Raw genomic sequence first — 18,421 nt, forward strand, 5'->3', positions numbered from 1 at the left:
GCTAATAGGATTTAAGAAAAAAGAATTTTGGATAAAATCACTTTTAAATTTTCTATCATGATTTCCTCTCATGGATTCATCTGGGTCATGTATTGAAGAAACTATTTCATCAGATATATTTATGAAGTATTCATTGAATTTGTTAGCCAGAACGTTTCCATCTGTTATTAGATTATCTCCACAATGCAGATGGATCGACTTTCGTTTGGAAACTGATTTACTGCAATGATTATTTATAATTTCCCATTGTTTTTTTACAGGAAAGGTATTCAAGTTGGAATAAAAATTTAATCTTTTGATTAAATATTATGAGATATACCAGGTATTTGACTTTTTACGATGTGGAAGGAAATCTTGGAAGAATAAGTGCAGTATGATAAAAAATAATTTAGAAGCTGAGAGAACGCAGAAAAACGCTGATTTAGGAAGTATGTTTGGCTTCATTTCCAAGCACTCTTAATAACTTCAGAGCTAAGGTCGAAATCCGTTTGTTGATTTAGATCCACTGTTACTCGAATCTCTGAAAATCAGTTACACGTATAACATATTGGGGGTTCGGACATTTTTTTCATTTAAAATACTGGGAGGGGGCGCGTACTTGTAGGGCATTGCTTCTACCAAGAGTTTGATTTTTTACTATGAACCATAGAATAAGGATAGTACCAATGTTTTCTCTATGGTAGTACAAATTACTGACAGCATTTAGCCTCTAAAATATTGTAAAAGAAATAGTGCAAACAATTCCATGTAGAATAATAGCAATAGAATAAACGTACAATTAAATTAACAAAACGTTGGTCTTCATATTATGAGATATACCAGGTATTTGACTTTTTACGATGTGGAAGGAAATCTTGGAAGAATAAGTGCAGTATGATAAAAAATAATTTAGTTTAGTTAGGTTTTATTAAAATCAGAGTAAGTTAGCGTACAATTTTGAAGATAAAAATGAATATCGATAGGGTAATAATACATATATAATGTTTGGAAAGGTATTATTATTTTCAAAATTATACATTCAAAGATAATAACTTATAAAAATCAATTTCGCAATGGAATCAAGATTGACTCTTCTCACCATCGGTTACGATCTAATAACTCGATCTGCAAGCTCTGTTACTACCTTTTGATTTTCCAAATTCTGAAAAAAGATTGAAGAAAATAATTCTGAATTCCTAAACAATAAATCTAATGACAAACATTATTAGAATTATATTTATAATAGTGAATAATTATTTGTAATCAAACTAAAATACAAATTCATCAATGCTTAATGAAACGTCTGAAATATTATTAAATAAATAAAAGGTTTCTAAATACAGGTAACCGAAACAAGAACAGTGTGTAATATAAAAACAGAATAAAAGTATGGTGTATCAGAATTAAATGCTATATTTTTTGTTGATTATGACTATTTTCTCCATATTGAAGAAATTTATTTCATACAGTTTGAGTTGTGTACATAATACACAAACTCAAAAGAAATATGATTATGATTGCTAATGAATATAGGATTTTAATAAACTGGTTTGATCTCCAGGATAGTTTGGGTTTTGATAATGCATTTATATTTATATGCTCATCAATAATAAATTGTGAAATCTACGAGGAATTCTTGTCAAACTGAGCTTCTCACACCTGAGGGTTATAAATTAATAAGGTTTTACTAATTAATATAAACATACATATTTGATTACTTCAATTAGATGATATTTGATAGGATAAATAATACCTTTTCAATCCTGGAACAAAAAGATCGAAGAGTTTTGATGCTTTGGGAAATTCGTACATCATTTTGTTTGTTCGATAGTTCGATAGCAGCCTTATCCTGCGATGTGTTATTCAGATTGTTTTCTAGATTACTTTGAAATCCAATTTCCCATTTCTGGATAGAATCCAGTAGATTTTGTTGCATCAGAAGCGATGGAACATTGTATTCAAGTGCACTTTGTTCCTGAAACATTTCCACAATGTAGTTATAGACTTGAGAACTTGAGGTTATTGAAGTAAAAGGCAACAATTGCCACCTTTATATTTAATCGGAGTTCTTCGAACTATTCATTCAAGAGTTGATGCTTCTAAGTTTTCTTAGTAATTTTCATTTAAAACATATTGGATACTTCAATTGAAGTTATTCTATCATGAATTTGGTTATTGTATGTTACAATAATTATTATACTGTGTAATCGTATCAACAGATCTGGATGAAATATATTTTTTTATAGTTTTTATAAACAAATAATTTATTGAATAAAACTGGAATGGAATTTATTATACTTTTCAAGTATACGGTCGAACATAAATTAATGTCTTCTTTTGAATTTATTTCAATTCTCAAGAAAATATTGAATAAAAATAATTTAAGAAATTAACACAACATTATATCAGCATTTTGGTCGATTATTTTCTGGGTTTGGAAAGTAGGCCAGTGAAAACTTACATCTTCAGTACTTGATAGTTCCAGGTCCTTGTAATGTTCAAGTTTCAATTTGGTATTTTGTATATGACAATCAAGGGTGGCGGAGTTACAATGGTTGGGTTGTTGCTCCTGACCAGTTTCTCTGGGAAAGAAACTTAGAAATTCCTGGAATGGAAACTCAAACTTTGTAATATCCTGGATAGATAATGAATAATGGTATATGAGATTCGCCTGAGCCATACTTACATATCCATTGTTTACTTCATAAAAAGTGTGATACAAGAGAAAAAAATATTTATATGGACAAACTTATTTTGAGATTTTGCAACGTTGAGAACAGAAGGTGCTCAATAACCTCATTTTAAAAACCTAGAGACTTCTTTTCCATGCAATAGTGCAGATTCCTTTCCTATAGAGCCTTCTAGTTTTTAGAGATTTATTCAAGCTATTGTACAACATTTTAATAACAAATTGTAGAAATAATTCCACCGTCAATAATAATTATTATTTCACCATGGAAAACATTATTGCATTATATTATTATTGATATTATCAAACAGCCTGTTTCTTTTGAATTATTATTTTCTTTATTTACTGTAAAATAAAACTTAATTCTTACATCTGTGAATTGGTAGGTGAAATTAATAAAATCTGGCAATCGCTAACTTGAAGTAAGTTTTAAGCAAATGCTAGGATTCGGTTGAATAAAGCTGGCACTAGCAGCTTTAACACAAGTTAGGCTTGCACTAACTAGGCCTAGGTGGAAATAGGAATTTTCTGGATGACCTGGCAATTGCTTGAGAACGAATTGAATAAAAACAAACTTATAATTTCATTCTATTTAGGTATTGCTAAAGAGATTCTCTGATATGTCGTGGGGCTATCTTGTTGTACAGCTCATGTGGACAAAAAAAGTTGAGTTCCTGTTTGAGGATTTTTATTTCTAAACAAACTACAAAATTTCTTACTTACATTCAGAAGTGGATTTTTAAAGAACATGTTCACTTTCACGATATCATTTTCCAGTTCATTTGAAACGTTCTCGTAATTCATGATCGACTTGATTCCTTCAATAATCATCTCCCAAATCGAACATTGGTTTTCAAGAGACATTTTACCCTGGGAAAGAAGTAATTATGAGAGAATTCAATCGAGACATAAAAACTATAAATTCAATAATTATTACAGAATGCAAAAATAAGCATGATAAACATAATTGATGAGGCAAGTTCATTCATTTTAAAAAGTTACAAGATCTTCAATATTAACAAAAAAATCAAAAGAACAAATGAGAACTATCTAAGTACAAAATATGCACTTTTGTACTTGTACTTGAGTGAAAAATGTGTAATTAAAAAAAAGTTTTTCTATCTAATTTATCACTAAAAATTAGAGAATCAACAACTATAATTAATTTACCATAGTAAAATAAAAAATCTTCGGCTAGAGGTTTTCTCTGGTAGCTTAATAATTATCACTTTTGTCTTTTAGTGAAGGCGGCTGGCTTGTGTGGACCAAGCCAAAAGACCAACACAAAAATAGCCCTTAACAAAATGTATATTGAAATTGTATATGAAATTGGTTATAGGATATTCTGAGTTGGTATCATTATTTGGTCTACAAGTGAGAGATCGGCTTCCTGTCGTTCTAAATACCGATCTCTATGTATAAATTTCAAATTACATTGTCCGACATGCATACAAACATTAGTAAAAGTTTTCTCTTCCTACTTCATCATTTCTATGAACTTGGAAAAATTCAAGGACTATTTATGTTTTGGAAACAATACTTGGTCATCGGTTTCCTAATTGACAAAAATGATAAGATGTGTACGCTACTTACAATAATGAAAGGTCTTGAGTTTTCTCGATTAGTGAACCCGTATGAGACACACAAGTTTTTTAAAGCTGAAACAAGATTGTCACTGGATCAGACACATGATTATATCATTATACATATAAAATATAACTATTCTAATTTAAAACTATCTTAAATTTATTGATGAGGCAATTTAATTTAAGAAACATCATTTTTGGAAAATTGCATGCATAGATGAGCGGTTTCAAGCTTTGGAAGCTTGGAGAGGAACATGGAAATATGTGATATAGAAAAGGAGAGTCATCCAAACCAATGTACCTAGAATACAAGGTAGTGGCCACGAAAAGATGCGCAGTAACAAATCCAAACCAGCTGGTCGGTGTGACGTCATTGGTGCTCTAAAAGTCTATTCTTCCAATCTTTTCAATGTTAAATTGAGCAACTTTGTAAGTCTTTTCCTCAAAAAGTACATAATTTTCAAGTCCCATCGACATCCTCTATGATTTATACAATATTTATCTTCAATTTTAGTAGAAATTCAATACTATTGGACGGCTAGATCTTTTAGAATGATCGATTTTGTAAGAGCCTGCACATCGAATACCTGTTGCTCTCTTATTGAAAAGTTAACATGCTTTCCCTGGCTCTTTTGTAATTCAATTACTCAATGCTAATGGATTTGATAAATTGATCATTGGATAAGAAATTAAAAACGTAAAAACATTAATTAAAGTACAATATTATTTCTCTCAAAATCCTTGATAGATTGTCTGCGTAGCCTACTGTATATTACATAGAATCAGTAGAACTACTGATATAGAATCAGTAGGATTTTCTACTGGAGGTTTTTTATTCATAGTTTTAATATCCCAACAATTATAAAGTTGAAAAAAATATACTAAATGTATTTCACCTAGTAATACTTTGAATGATAATAAAGGCATATACTTTGAATTGCACTCTTAATTCAGGAAAAAATGATATAGCCTACTCATATCCACATACTTTAACGTGGTGATAGTTGTGAGTTACGGTCATATAAAATATTTATTTTTATTTTTCTCAAGCAACTTTATTGTAAGTATTTTTCTAAAATAAATACATAACTTTCAAGTCCCATCGACATCACCTACGATTTATACCATATTAATCTTTCATTTTTTTGAAGGGCATAAAGTAAGGGCATACCGGTTGGAGATAGAGAACTCTCATATTTTGATACTACGAGAAGGGATAGGCCTACTCGTAGAAGGAATGGATAGATTTAATTTGGCAACATTTGAAAAGATGAATGGCTTCAAAGGTTTTCTACTGGAGGTTTTTTATTCATGGTTTATATTTCCCAACAATTATAAAATTGAAAAAAATATACAGAATGTATTTCACCTAGTAATACTTTGAATGATAATATAGGCATATCTTTTTTCAATCACTGTTTTATCATCATAATAATTAGGCTTGGCTTGAATACTTTAATAGTTATCCTGAGCTTTCTCGTTATTTATTACGTTGTACACATTCGAGCTGTTCCGTTGTTCATTTCAACCAATATCTATCCTTTTAAAATTGATTCTAATACCAATCTCAATGCAGAAGACATATAAAGGAAAAGCTAGGATTAATTTGATAAAAGTGAAATTAAGAGCGGTTGCAGAGAATGAAGGTTGTTAGTGCAGGGCAATCCATCAGTGATTTGGAAGGAGAATGTGGATGATCAATGGATGAAGATGGTAAGCGCACCACTTTCCTTCCTTATTCTTCAAATAAGTTGTTTAGACTGCACCTACCACCTAAATAACACATGAAATTAATCTCAGCTATTGTTCACATTGAAGAATTTTGGGAACTATATAGCGTGTAGAGTGACACTCATAACTCTTATCCATGTACCGTATCTCATTTACCCAAAACATGTTATTTACCACCTTCATCCACTAAATCGCTTTACATCAATAATTTTTATAAATTTTAAACAGAAAAAGACTATCCATTTTTATGGTTACAGTAAACGATTCAAGTAAGATAAGATTGAAAAAACAATTTTGGAAATTTTTCATTTTTTCTAAAGCCTGCATTGTCTCAACGTCATTGGTAAAAAGATATTTGATGATTTTGTTTGTTATAAACAATCGATTGGATTGATCAACAATAATTTCAATTGAATTTTCGATAAAGTACTTTGGATTCAAAATTATTCCTACTCAGTGACCAAGGCACAATCTAGGAACATAATTTTTATTACATATACATCACTCACACTCTATGTGATAGAAAGCCCCAATATGGAACAAATAATGAGAGTATGGGGTGATAGTATAACACTCACATCATAAATGCATTATAAACTGAATAAATTGCAATTTGAAAAATATCTTGAAATATGCCCAACTATTATCTCTCCGGTTAAAGGAAAATAATGTGGAGATTGAAAAGAATTGGAATTTACCACACATTATCCTGCTTTAAGTGTATGAGAGTTTAATTTCTAGAATAGAAATGCCTTCCGAGTTGGTTGAAGAGATTGTCATCCTTTCCTAGTCTTTCAAACATGCATTCAACCGATTACTTGTCTTATAGAATCATCAAGTTTATTAGAAGGAATATATTGTGGGATACTGATAGTATAAATTCATATTCATACGTATACTTTTCAATTTATAATTCATTATTTTTATTAAATTCATTATTATTGAATCATGAAGAGTTGGTTTTTCTTTCACAAATGAATAAAGAATGAGAGTTTTACAATAAGATAACAAGTATTACTTAAGAATTCCTCTTACAAATAGTAAATGAGAAATGTGTATTTTACAATACGAGAGCAAGTATCCCATACAATTCTCAACTATTGAGAATTCCCCACGCGGTATGCATGGTTTAATATATATTCGCCCTTATATTTCATTGCAGTTTCCAATTAGAGAGATTCAACCAGAAAACTATTTCCTGATCAAGTATGTGAAAGCCATAATTTACCTGAAAAAAGAGATCTTCCTAAGGAATTAGGCAAAATATTCTATTGATTCTACATGTAATATACCACAGACAAGATAAGGGATTGTGAGAGAAATAATATTATAGTACAATCAATGCTTTCACTCTTTTAATTCCTTACTCAAAGATCGATTTATCAAATTCATTAGCATTTAGTAATCGAATTACTAAAGAGCCAGGCAAAGCATGTTAATTTTCAATAAGAGAGCAACAGGTATTCGATGTGCAGGCTCTTACAAAATCGATCATTCTGAAAGATCCAGCCGTCCAAAAGTATTGAATTTCTACAAACATTGAAGATAAATATTGTATGAATCGTAGGATATGTCAATGGGACTTGAAAGTTATATACTTTTTGAGAAAAAGACTTACAAAGTTCCTCAATTTAACATTGAAAAGATAGGAAGAATAGATATTTAGAGCACCAATGACGTCACACCGATCATCTGACTGATCATTAAAAGATCGAGATGCGCGTGGCCCGTGGCCAGTACCTTGTATTCTAGGTACCTTGATCCAAACCGATAAATTTGATTCACATACAGAAATCAACGGAAAATGTAACCAATTCCTGTGTCAAATGGTAGTCCTAAGAAATATTTATTAATGTAAGTAGCAATTTCATCAATCAAAATGTAGAGTGATTAATTGATTAGAGTTTAGAAATCTTAATAAATATGCCAGGTCCTAATATTCATGATTTTACACATATCTAGTTCCATAGCCTGTATACCTATTTCCTCGAATTGCCTCAATTGAATTGAGCAGAGTATGAAGTTTTCATCAAGAGAATTTCGAGTGAATGAGTGATTTAACCAAATATTTATGTTAGAGATATAGAATTAAAAATTGTTTCAACCGTACCAAATTAATTTTTTCATACCGCACATTTCATCGAATTCTCTCATGATAACACGAAAAATTGCCACCTTTTGTACACAATTGAAAGAAAATTTAATAATACTCTACATGGAGCTATCTAGCAGTAACCTGATTGGAAGTTACTTACGGCAATCACTTACAGTAAATTATTTATTTAACAATGATGCAAACACATATTCATAAAATGATTGGGAATGAAAAACAGGCTTTTTATTGCCTTTACTATTCCATTCCCAAATTTCGATTGAAAACTAGTCAAAAAAAATATTGAAGAAAACTGAAATAAGATTATTTAACTTCAAGATTATTTAATTTTAAGATTATATATTTATTGAAGAAAGCTGAAATAAGGTTATTTAACAAGTAAACTTTAATAACATTCAAAAGCTTAAAGTTTCCATCAAATGCATGATAGATAAATGAAAATTCAATTTTTGAAGCCTTGATATATTTCTTTCATCTTCAAATAACTTCAACTCATCCCATTAGTTCACAAATATTAAAGAAAACTGAAATAAGATTATTATACTTTAATATTATTTAATTTTAAGGTAATTCATTTATTGAAGAAAACTGAATTAAGATAATTTAACAAGTATAGTTGAAAACTTACTGTCCAGTATCTCAGACTCTCTTTTCGAGGTAGAATTCAACATAGATTCCAGCTTATCGTCCACTTGCGCGAATAATATTTTTAGGAGCTGAATCCGGTGAGATTCTTCACAAAAAATATAATTGTGGAGTTCTTCATAAGTTCTTGCCTCTAATAAGAACAATGACAAGTTGGGTATTCCAGACATTGACTTTAATTGATCAATAACTTTATGGCCTTTGTCAGTACTTGATTCAGTCATATTTATGTAGAACTGAAAATAAAATGAATATGGATTTAATAAAATGGAAATAATATCCATGCACAACATTTAAATTTGAATATAATATTACAAAGCACAACAGTTGAATTGGAATATAATTGAATGAGCGTAGGCGAGTTCTCACTTTTGACTTACTGAAAGCCAAAGTCGATGTCCGTCTGTTAGTATGTTCTACAATAACTTTAGAAAGAATTTATCACTCAGCTTAAAATTTTAAACACGTATTCTTCGAACCTTTTGACAGGTCAAGTGTTTTGGACAACAAAATTGACTCACTCCTTCGTCCTTTTCAGGATATAAAAATAACATTGAAAGTGCACAAGAAAAAGATTTGTTGTGATTTAGTCAGTTGAAGAATTCATTGAATGCAATTACTACAGTTTTTCCATTCATTCATAACATCAGCTGTGGCTATTTGAAATTGTTTATCAAAATAATCCATAAGAGAATCTACACACTGTGTGAGCAGCAAATTTCTCCTAATCAGTTCGGTTTCCTTAACGCTGTTGGAACGCGAGATTGCGAGAAGCTCTGTTTGGTGTGCAGGTCCTCTTCCAGAGGTGTCGCGACGTGAATTGTGATGTGTTCATTGTGCATGTCTCATTGATTATCAGAAAGCATTTGATCGTGTCAAGCATGATAAGATGATAGAAGTGCTCAGAGACAGTGGCATTGACTCAAGAGACCTGAACATCATCATCAATATTTGTACTGGAACCAGACAGCAGTTATGAGGGAGGGAGATGAGCAGACAGAGGAGGTGAAAATCTTGCAAGGTGTTAGACAAGGATGTATCTTGTCGCCCATCCTTTTTAATCTGTATTTGGAGCGTATATTTGGAGAGGCACTGGAAGATCAAGAGGAAGGAATTTCAGTGAATGGCAAAAGATTGAACAACATACGGTATGCAGATGACACTATTGTGTTTGCTGACTCCATTGAAGGTCTGCAACAGTTGATGGACAGAGTGGTGGAAAAAAGTTCGCAATATGGTTTAGAAATCAACACTAATAAGACAAAGCTCATGGTAATAAGCAAGGAAAATGTAGGTGGAGTACAATTGTTTATCAATCAAAATGCAATAGAAAGAGTCTCACACTATAACTACCTGGGTACCATCATCAATGAGAAATGGAATAACACACAAGAAATAAGATGCCGCATAGAAAGAGCAAGAGTTGTCTTCAATAAATTGAGTAAGAGTCCTTATTCTATTAACTAAATTGAGACTATTGCGTTGCTATGTGTTCTCCGTTCTGTTGTATGGGGTAGAAGCATGGACCCTCACAAAAGAAACAATGGTAAAGATTGAAGCTTTTGAACTCTGGCTGTACAGAAGAATGCTGAAAATATCCTGGACCCAAAAAGTTACTAATCAAGAGGTTCTCAGGAGAATGAATAAAGAACCGGAGCTCCTGAATAAAATTAAAAGTAGAAAACTCCAATACCTCGGCCACATTATGAGGAATAGCTCAAGATACAGACTTCTGCAAGGAATCCTTCAAGGAAAAATCAACGGAAAAAGGGGACCTGGCAGAAGGAGAATTTCAAGGCTGGCAAATCTGAGGCTATGGTTTCACCAGTCATCTGCAGAGCTGTTCCGTAGCGCCATCGACAAAATCAGGATAGCCATTATGATCGCCAACATCCGAAACGGAGCAGGCACGTAAAGAAGAAGAAGAAGAAGAAGAAGAAGAAGAAAAAGAGGCTATTTGGAAGCTGTAGCACAGAAAGTACTTCACGTGCTGACACATGATCTCAGCTGGTTAATATACAAAATAATTTACAACTTTTACATCAACAAACTGATACGGGTCAAGATATATCAATGTGCGGTTTCCACCATTTATTTTCTCTTAGAACTATGTATCGAAATCATGTACATGACCACCCCACCAATCATTCAAAAAATGAATTTGGATTTATATGCATTTCAAAGATGTTAAAGCGACAGAGTAATTTTTCATTACAAATAGGATCCCCAATGAAACCTACTGTCAAATTATTCTTGTTGGATAAATATTTAGCTGTTTCCATAATTTTCATACTCTGTATAATTAAAAATTGCGGGTTTCTAAGATTATAATACAACCGTTCTTGAGCGAGTTCTCCAACCCAGGGGGTCACCAGTATATTAATATTACAAAGTACTGTATCGCATAATTTCTCCCTGCCAACAGGGAGCCATAGCAATTTCAAGCGGTTTATGAAGCTGACAACGACCACATGGAAGGATGAATCGACAGTGGGGAGGACCCCTGGGTTCCTAGTGGGGTGGTGCCGGCTGCTCACTCGGGCTTAGCGTCGAGGCGGTGCGGCTGCTTCCCCTACGAAAGCCGGCGATAGAGTGTAGCGGTTGCTTCCAAGCAGCACCAGACGTCAGCAGGACCACGACTCTACAGGAAGGACTACGATAATTGTACCCCAAGATCAATTATTCTATCTCCAATGTAGAGTTCTTGTTATGTAATTTGTTAAATGACTGCCAGCCTTGGTGTTGTTTGTGAAAGGCGTGGTTAAAAAAGCAAAATAAAGTGAAGGTCGGTTCTCTTGTAACCTGTTCTTGTTTTATAGTGAATGTTTCTTATATCTGCCGTCTTCTGGCTTTATAGTTGTGAATATAACCTTGTTGCTGAAAAGTATGTCAGTTCCTTCTCAACAGCAGAAGGCAGCTAGACAGGTATTGACTGATGACTGTCATGATCTTATGAGTTTCCAGAATAAAAGACACATAATGTTCCAACCGATGCGAAGAAGTCGTTATACGAAGTACCTTCTATTGTATGGGCACGATCTCTCTCTACAGCCACAAGCATGACCCCACAGCACAATACCATAGTTGATATGGCTACAGAAGAAACAATATTATGCCGGGACTAAATACTCAAGAGAGTGTCAGAGTGATACTTCTCAACTTGCGCATTAGGTATGTAACTCTTGACAGCCTTTACATAATATATTTTCAATATCCTCCCATACCAGGGTAGTAGCCTATCTATTACGAAACAAAACCGCTTCTCACTGTGATCTCCAAAAACAAATAGATTAATATTGGAAACAGCAGATTGGAAATAAGGAGCTCTAAGGCAACTCACAGAACAAATCCTAAGCCTGCAATTCAGCACCACCAATTGACACCACCTGCCTACGACTGTGCAGGTAATCTTCACCAATTGCAGGGTAATAGAGGTCGCGAGATATAACATGAACCTTCGACTCCCACCACATGAGACTCAACTCTGATTTTTTTCAGGATGTGGGTAAGATTTTGGTCAGTTTGTTCTCCATAGCCGATACCATCACTTCCAACAATTTCTATACTGACAGTACGACTACAGAGTGAGAGGGGATGATAGAGACATTTTCACCCCTACATCCCCACTATGCCATCCACTCTCTCACTCTCTCTCCCGTTTGAGGTGTTGAGGTTCCTGTTATATCTCGTGGCCTCTGTCGTGAACACCAAGGATAATTCCTGGAATCAAATCAAATTCTTTTATTGCTGTAACATTTTTTCAAAATGCATAACAAAGTCAAAACAGATAAGTTAAAACAGTCATAAGATCACAGATTATGTATCACATATTATCTAACAGTTCATTTTTATTGTATGGAAATTTTATTTTTCAACAAGGAAAGTTTTTATTCTATTCTTGAAACATTTATTCTCTAGACATTTAAAATTATCAGGTAAATTATTAAACAGTCTGATGCCATACTCAATAAAACCATTTAGTGTGTATGAATAATTATATTGATTCTAAGAGCAGACGCATTCCTAGTAAAATGATTATGAACAGTATTATTCAAAGGAATAAATGCCAAATTCTTCTTTATATACATTAAACACTCAAAAGCATAGATAGCAGAGACAGTTAATATTTTCATTTGTTGGAATAGAGGTTTACAATGTGTTCGACCATGGACATGAGCAATCACTCTTATTGCACGCTTCTGCAAAACAAACAGTCTCTTAACGTTAATGTCATTCCCCCAGGCAACAATACCATAAGACAAATGGCTATGTACATACGCATAATAAACAATAATTAGTACAACTGGGTTAACAAAGAATTTCAAACGGTTCAATAAAAATAAACCTTTAGACACTCTCTTAAATAATAAGTTTACATGAGTTTCCCACTTAAGATTATTCTGTAAAGTGATGCCCAAAAATTTTGTATTGTCACTACTAGAAGTGAAGCCAAAATCCAACATTTGGGTTTTGTCCTTGTTAAGACAGAGTGAATTTGCAGCAGACCAGTCTTCAACAATTAAATTAACACAATTTCGAGAGTAATTTAACAAATTATTACATTTGATCTGAATAGCCAAGTCATCAGCAAACATGAATGACTTAACAAAATCATTGCTTATGGCAGCTGGAAGATTATTCTGGAGATTATAGTATCTAAAGATTATTCTATTTGGAGATTGAAAGGGATGTTTTTTGCAGAAAATCACTAAGCAAATGCAGATTTTTAACGCAAATACTACATAATACATCATATACACAACGTACATATTGAGAAGCAGAGAACAAGAACTTCGCCACCAGGGTTTACAACAACCTCCTCATTGAGATACAAAGGTGCAGCAATCCTGTAATCTTTGCAAGGGTCTACAAAAAGTTCCCCATTGAGATACAAAAGTGCAGGGATTCCGTGATCTTTAAAAGAAAGATCTACGTTATAATGACAGTGGAAAAAGACAGGAAACTGCGTTGCCGATTCTCTGCCTTGCCACTGCCTTCTATAGGTAGAGGATAGATCTTTTCTTAAGAAAATTATTTATTATAATGATTAAATTGAAAAATTCATATCTGAGATTAGGCCTAAGTATTTTGTTAATTAATTATATTTCTACATTCTTAAAACAACGATCTGGAACTGTTGCAGAGCTAGGAAAGAATAGCGCTCTCTACCTCTCTGCTATGTTGAATGATAGACTAGAATAGAAACACAAATGTTAATCAAATTCAGCTATTATAACGTAGACCTTACTATAGAAAAAAATACTGAAGTATAATTTTTCATAGGTAGTTTAATAGGTATTATACTACTACCATTAATAAAACATGGAAAATTGTACTTGAGAAATCATTTTTTATTCCAACATTTGTAGTGATCTTATAAGGAAAAATGGAGATACCAACTAACTAAAATAAGTTTATTAAAATCAATTGAAAGATCCTTACGGTACCTACCTACCTATGTAGGTAGATTGTGGCAGATTTCTCTCGAGCTGTGCTCAAGAATGGAGGTGTAGCAATTTTTATTGATGAGGGTATTAATGCTGATTATATAAATGTGGAGCGCTTCTGCATGGAGGGAGTGTATGAATTTGCATGTATTGTGTTATTGCATGAAAGACTTTATATTATTGTGGTGTACAGACCACCATCTGGTAACCTTGGCGGCTTTCATGATGCTTTGCTTGGGTTATTTGCTTTTCTGGAACCCCTAAACCCAAGCTTTGACTATATACTCGGAGGGGACTTCAATATTAATACACTGGTGAAAGACAACAAGACACTTGAATTTGAAAATTTGCTGAGATCACTCAACTTATATCTCACAGTTCATTGCCCTACAAGGTTGGAGGCATGTTTGGACAATGTAGCATCAAGTTTAAAACAAGGTAAAGGTGTTTTTTCTGAAGTAAGACATTATGCTCTCAGTAATCATGAGGCAATCAGTTGCAAGGTATCCACCCCCTCCAGCCTGTGTGACTTACCAGCCAATCTATCAGCCTCTGGCCCAACAATGACACAGCATATTTCGAGCAATAATTTCGAGAGCTTCTGTTCAAGGATTAGTTGTGTTGACTGGTCTCTACTCCTCCAACACCAGAATGCAGGCTCAAATTTCTCTACTTTCTTCTATCTTCTATTGAATGAGTTTAATGAGTGCTTCCCACTTAGGACGCAGCCAAAGAAGAGAAAATATGCATCACCCTGGTTAAGCCAGGACCTGCTAAACCTCAGGGACTTGGTTCTTATGTCCTATGATAGATTTCGTGTTGATGGCTCCACACTCTCCAAAGCAACATATTTGAAATTGAGAGATCAATATCGTAGGGAGGCTGTTAGGGCAAAGCTTTCCTATAATGTAAGCCTTATAAGTGGAGCAGCAAATAGATTTTTGGCGGCATGGAGGGTCATTCGCACTGAGATGGCTTCTGCAGCTCCAAGAAGTGTTCCACTGACTGCGGATACTCTCAATGACCACTGGATTGACTCCATCCAGCAGATTGGAGACAGAATTGCATCGCAGACAACATCAGCATCACCTGTGCAGCTTCTTCTGGAGTCCAGGCAGCCGCCACCAGCTACACTGATCTGGCGCAGCGTGACAGGCGAGGACATCCTGCGGATTGCATCTGGGATCAAGAGTTCTACAAGCAAAGACATTTACTTTATGTCCAGTAGGTTTTTAAAAGGTATAATTAAGCTTATTCTAGTTCCCTTGACTCAGTGTATAAACGAGTGTCTGGCTCAGAATATTTTTCCTGAGGAGCCGAAACTGGCAAAAGTTGTGCCAATTCTCAAAAAAGGGTTGCAAAATGGACCCCAATAATTATAGGCCCATCTCAATATTGTCTATACTAAGTAAGATTCTGGAAATTGTTATGGCTAGCCAATTATTATATGAGTTCTGTGAGCTGAACGGTCTGTTTGCCGCCACCCAGTTTGGTTTCAGGTCGGCTGATGGGGCTGTAGATTTAATTGTTAGAAAATTTTTTGAAAGCTTTGAGAGCGGTGACCTTGCTGGGTTGACCCTCTGTGATCTCAGCAAGGCTTTTGATACCCTCAACCATGAGATTTTACTAACAAAGCTTTCCATGTATGGTATTACTGGTGGTCCCCTGCAGCTGCTCCGTTCCTACCTGGAGGGCCGCAGGCAGGCCGTTTTGGTGAACGGGGCCCTGTCACGGGTGAGGTGTGTGGATTGCGGAGTGCCGCAGGGCTCAATTCTGGGTCCTCTGCCTTTCTTGCTCATGATCAATGATGTAGCTCTTTCTAGGGACAGAATGGTGGTGTGTTATGCGGATGACACCTCCCTCCTGGATGTTGGCAGGAGTCTGGATGATGTGAGCACACTAATGCAGGCGTCCCTGGAGGTGGCGGCTGACTGGTTCTCTGCAAACAGGTTTCTCCTAAATGCAGAAAAGACACAGACGATTGTTTTCAGCCTCAAGAATGGTAAGCAGCATGATTGTCCTCCAGTAAAGCTCCTGAGTTTTATGTTGGATAGGAAACTTTCCTGGGAGGAGCATATTCAAGGTGTCTGTTGCAGGCTGAGCAGGATCCTGTTCCTACTGAAGGGTCTAAAGAGGTGCGTTCCCGTGTCCTATCTATGCATGTGCTATTTTGCTTTCTTCCAGAGTGTGATGGCTTATGGTATCACACTTTGGGGCAGTTCCACCCATGTGAGGAGGGTCCTGCTTTTGCAGAAGAGGGCACTTAGAATCTTATGCAATGCTGAACACCTTGCCCATTGCCGCCCACTGTTTATACAAGAGGGTCTTCTAACTGTTTATGGCCTGTATATTTTCAGATCTGCTGTGAATGCATTTGGTGACCTGGAGGTCCAGCCTGTCAGGGGAGACTCCCATGAGTACGGCACTCAAAACAGATTAAGGCTGGATCTCCCATACTGCAGGTTGGGGAGGACGCAATCCAGTGTGGTCTACCTGCCGGGAAAGATTATAAATAAGCTGCCCATTTCAGTGAGGAGTCTACCTGTGGCTGCCCTAAAGCGAAGGTTGAAGCACTTCCTGCAGGAGAATCCTTTCTACTCACTTAATGAATTCTTTGAATGTGACTGTGCACTGGTAAGTAGATATTTTTGACTTTTTTGGCGCTGTGATGTCCGCTGCTGGTTTTTTGCCTTTTATGTTTTCTCCTGACTTGTCTCTTGTGAGCATGCCCTGCATGGTCACTTTATGGACAGAAAGTTTATTATTATTATGTAAATCTTCAAAATCAAAAATACTACAACACTGATACCCTATCGTATCTAAAAACAACACTAGAATATGAAACACATTATTAATAAATTTATTAAAAAGGTTATTTTATAGAAAAGACTTGGCACCTTTGATTTTATTCCAGTATTAAACAAAGTTTGCTTTGCAGTACTGACCCATTCATTCAAGTACTCAAAATTTAACTTAATTGAATTATTATAATTATCTAAAGTAATCAATATTTATTAATGTAATAACTCAACATTATTTCTTAAAACTCAACACGTTAAAATTAAACATAACCAAAGTTTCAAACAGTTTTTTTGTTTTTTTGTGTAGTTGAGAAGTTTATTTCTTAAAACTCAACACGTTAAAATCAAACATAACCATTTAACCAAAGTTTCAAACAGTTTTTTTGTTGAGAAAATAAGAATTCCCGCGCTCACAATCATAATCATGGTGGTTAATGATCACCTGTTTTTGGGGATAAAATCACAATCATGTGGTTAATAATCATCTGTTTTTGGTTTTTGTTGTCTGTGTGTCGTCTGCATTCAAAAGGCACAAAATGTGTAAAGCCTTGTACACACGTCCGTACAGATTCGCGCGAACGAATCGTATGAACACATGCCTCGGCATCCACTGTAGGTTCTTGATCTGATTTGCAGACGACACGAAGACATGGTATAGTGAGGTCCATGTTATAATGACAGTATTTGTTCAACTTTGGTTTTGCTATCCTTGTCTATCATTCGACAAAGCTGGTGGTACTATCCTTTTCTGGGTCCACAACGATTCCAATTATGTTTTTGACAGTGTAGAAATATAATTAATTAATGCAAAGAATCGACATCGCTATTCTCCTTTATAACGTGGACCTCACTATAGTGCTAGTCTATGCCAACGTTAGTAGACAAAAGGTTGATCACTCACAGGTGTATGATTCAAAGTGGTGGGGGGAACGCCAGCGTGACGTCACGTGTAGTAAAAATGTTCTAGAGTAACCACATTGAGCATACAGTTTATTTACTGTATCTTCAAATATATCGTCGTTTAATCTCCTCAAGATTGACCTAGAACTTTAAAATTATCCATACTTATAGCGAATGAATCATCGATTCTAATGATGTTGTTAAATATTTCAAGTTCATTCAACTTTTATGAATAAAATGAAGTTGAAAGTTTTTCATGAATCTAAAAACGTGACACGAAAAAGTTAATAAGCTGGAAAAGCGTTAGTAGACAATGTTATACTATTATAATTTCAGATTAACCCTTAAAAAATCTTGATAAACCAATGCATCGCAATAAACCGATAAACCGATCCCGATAAATCCGATGAATTTCATTCATTGTAAATGCACTGAATACATGCTGGTATCGAGCACATGTTCTACGAGAATCAAAATATCTCATCCCCGAAATTCACAAGCTGATGTATAGCCAAACTACAAAATATAAA

The 18,421-nt window shown here is 34.4% G+C and overlaps 1 protein-coding gene across 1 annotated transcript; it reads right to left on the reverse strand.

Annotated features, from left to right (window-relative positions):
* Window positions 1–981: 981 nt before the first annotated feature.
* Window positions 982–16,757, reverse strand: LOC111048556. The gene is made up of 7 exons (XM_039432578.1): window positions 16,733–16,757; window positions 8,727–8,979; window positions 4,262–4,326; window positions 3,392–3,538; window positions 2,441–2,584; window positions 1,733–1,954; window positions 982–1,141 (listed from the first exon to the last, which is right to left on the reverse strand). The coding sequence occupies exons 2-7, from the start codon at window positions 8,965–8,967 to the stop codon at window positions 1,085–1,087; spliced, it is 876 nt and encodes a 291-aa protein (XP_039288512.1). The 5' UTR covers window positions 8,968–8,979; window positions 16,733–16,757; the 3' UTR covers window positions 982–1,084.
* Between the last annotated feature and the right edge of the window lie 1,664 nt (window positions 16,758–18,421).

This window comes from Nilaparvata lugens, chromosome 7 (assembly GCF_014356525.2).
Source record: "Nilaparvata lugens isolate BPH chromosome 7, ASM1435652v1, whole genome shotgun sequence".
NCBI lineage: Eukaryota > Metazoa > Arthropoda > Insecta > Hemiptera > Delphacidae > Nilaparvata > Nilaparvata lugens.

Bases quoted from the DNA above. Each gene is read 5' to 3' on its own strand.
- LOC111048556 (XM_039432578.1), bottom strand. From the start codon at position 8,967: ATGACTGAATCAAGTACTGACAAAGGCCATAAAGTTATTGATCAATTA. The intron at 2,585-3,391 runs GTAAGTAAGAAA...TTTCCATTCCAG, and splicing joins TTAAAAATCCACTTCTGAAT to GAATTTCTAAGTTTCTTTCC. The intron at 1,955-2,440 runs GTAAGTTTTCAC...GAAATGTTTCAG, and splicing joins AACTATCAAGTACTGAAGAT to GAACAAAGTGCACTTGAATA.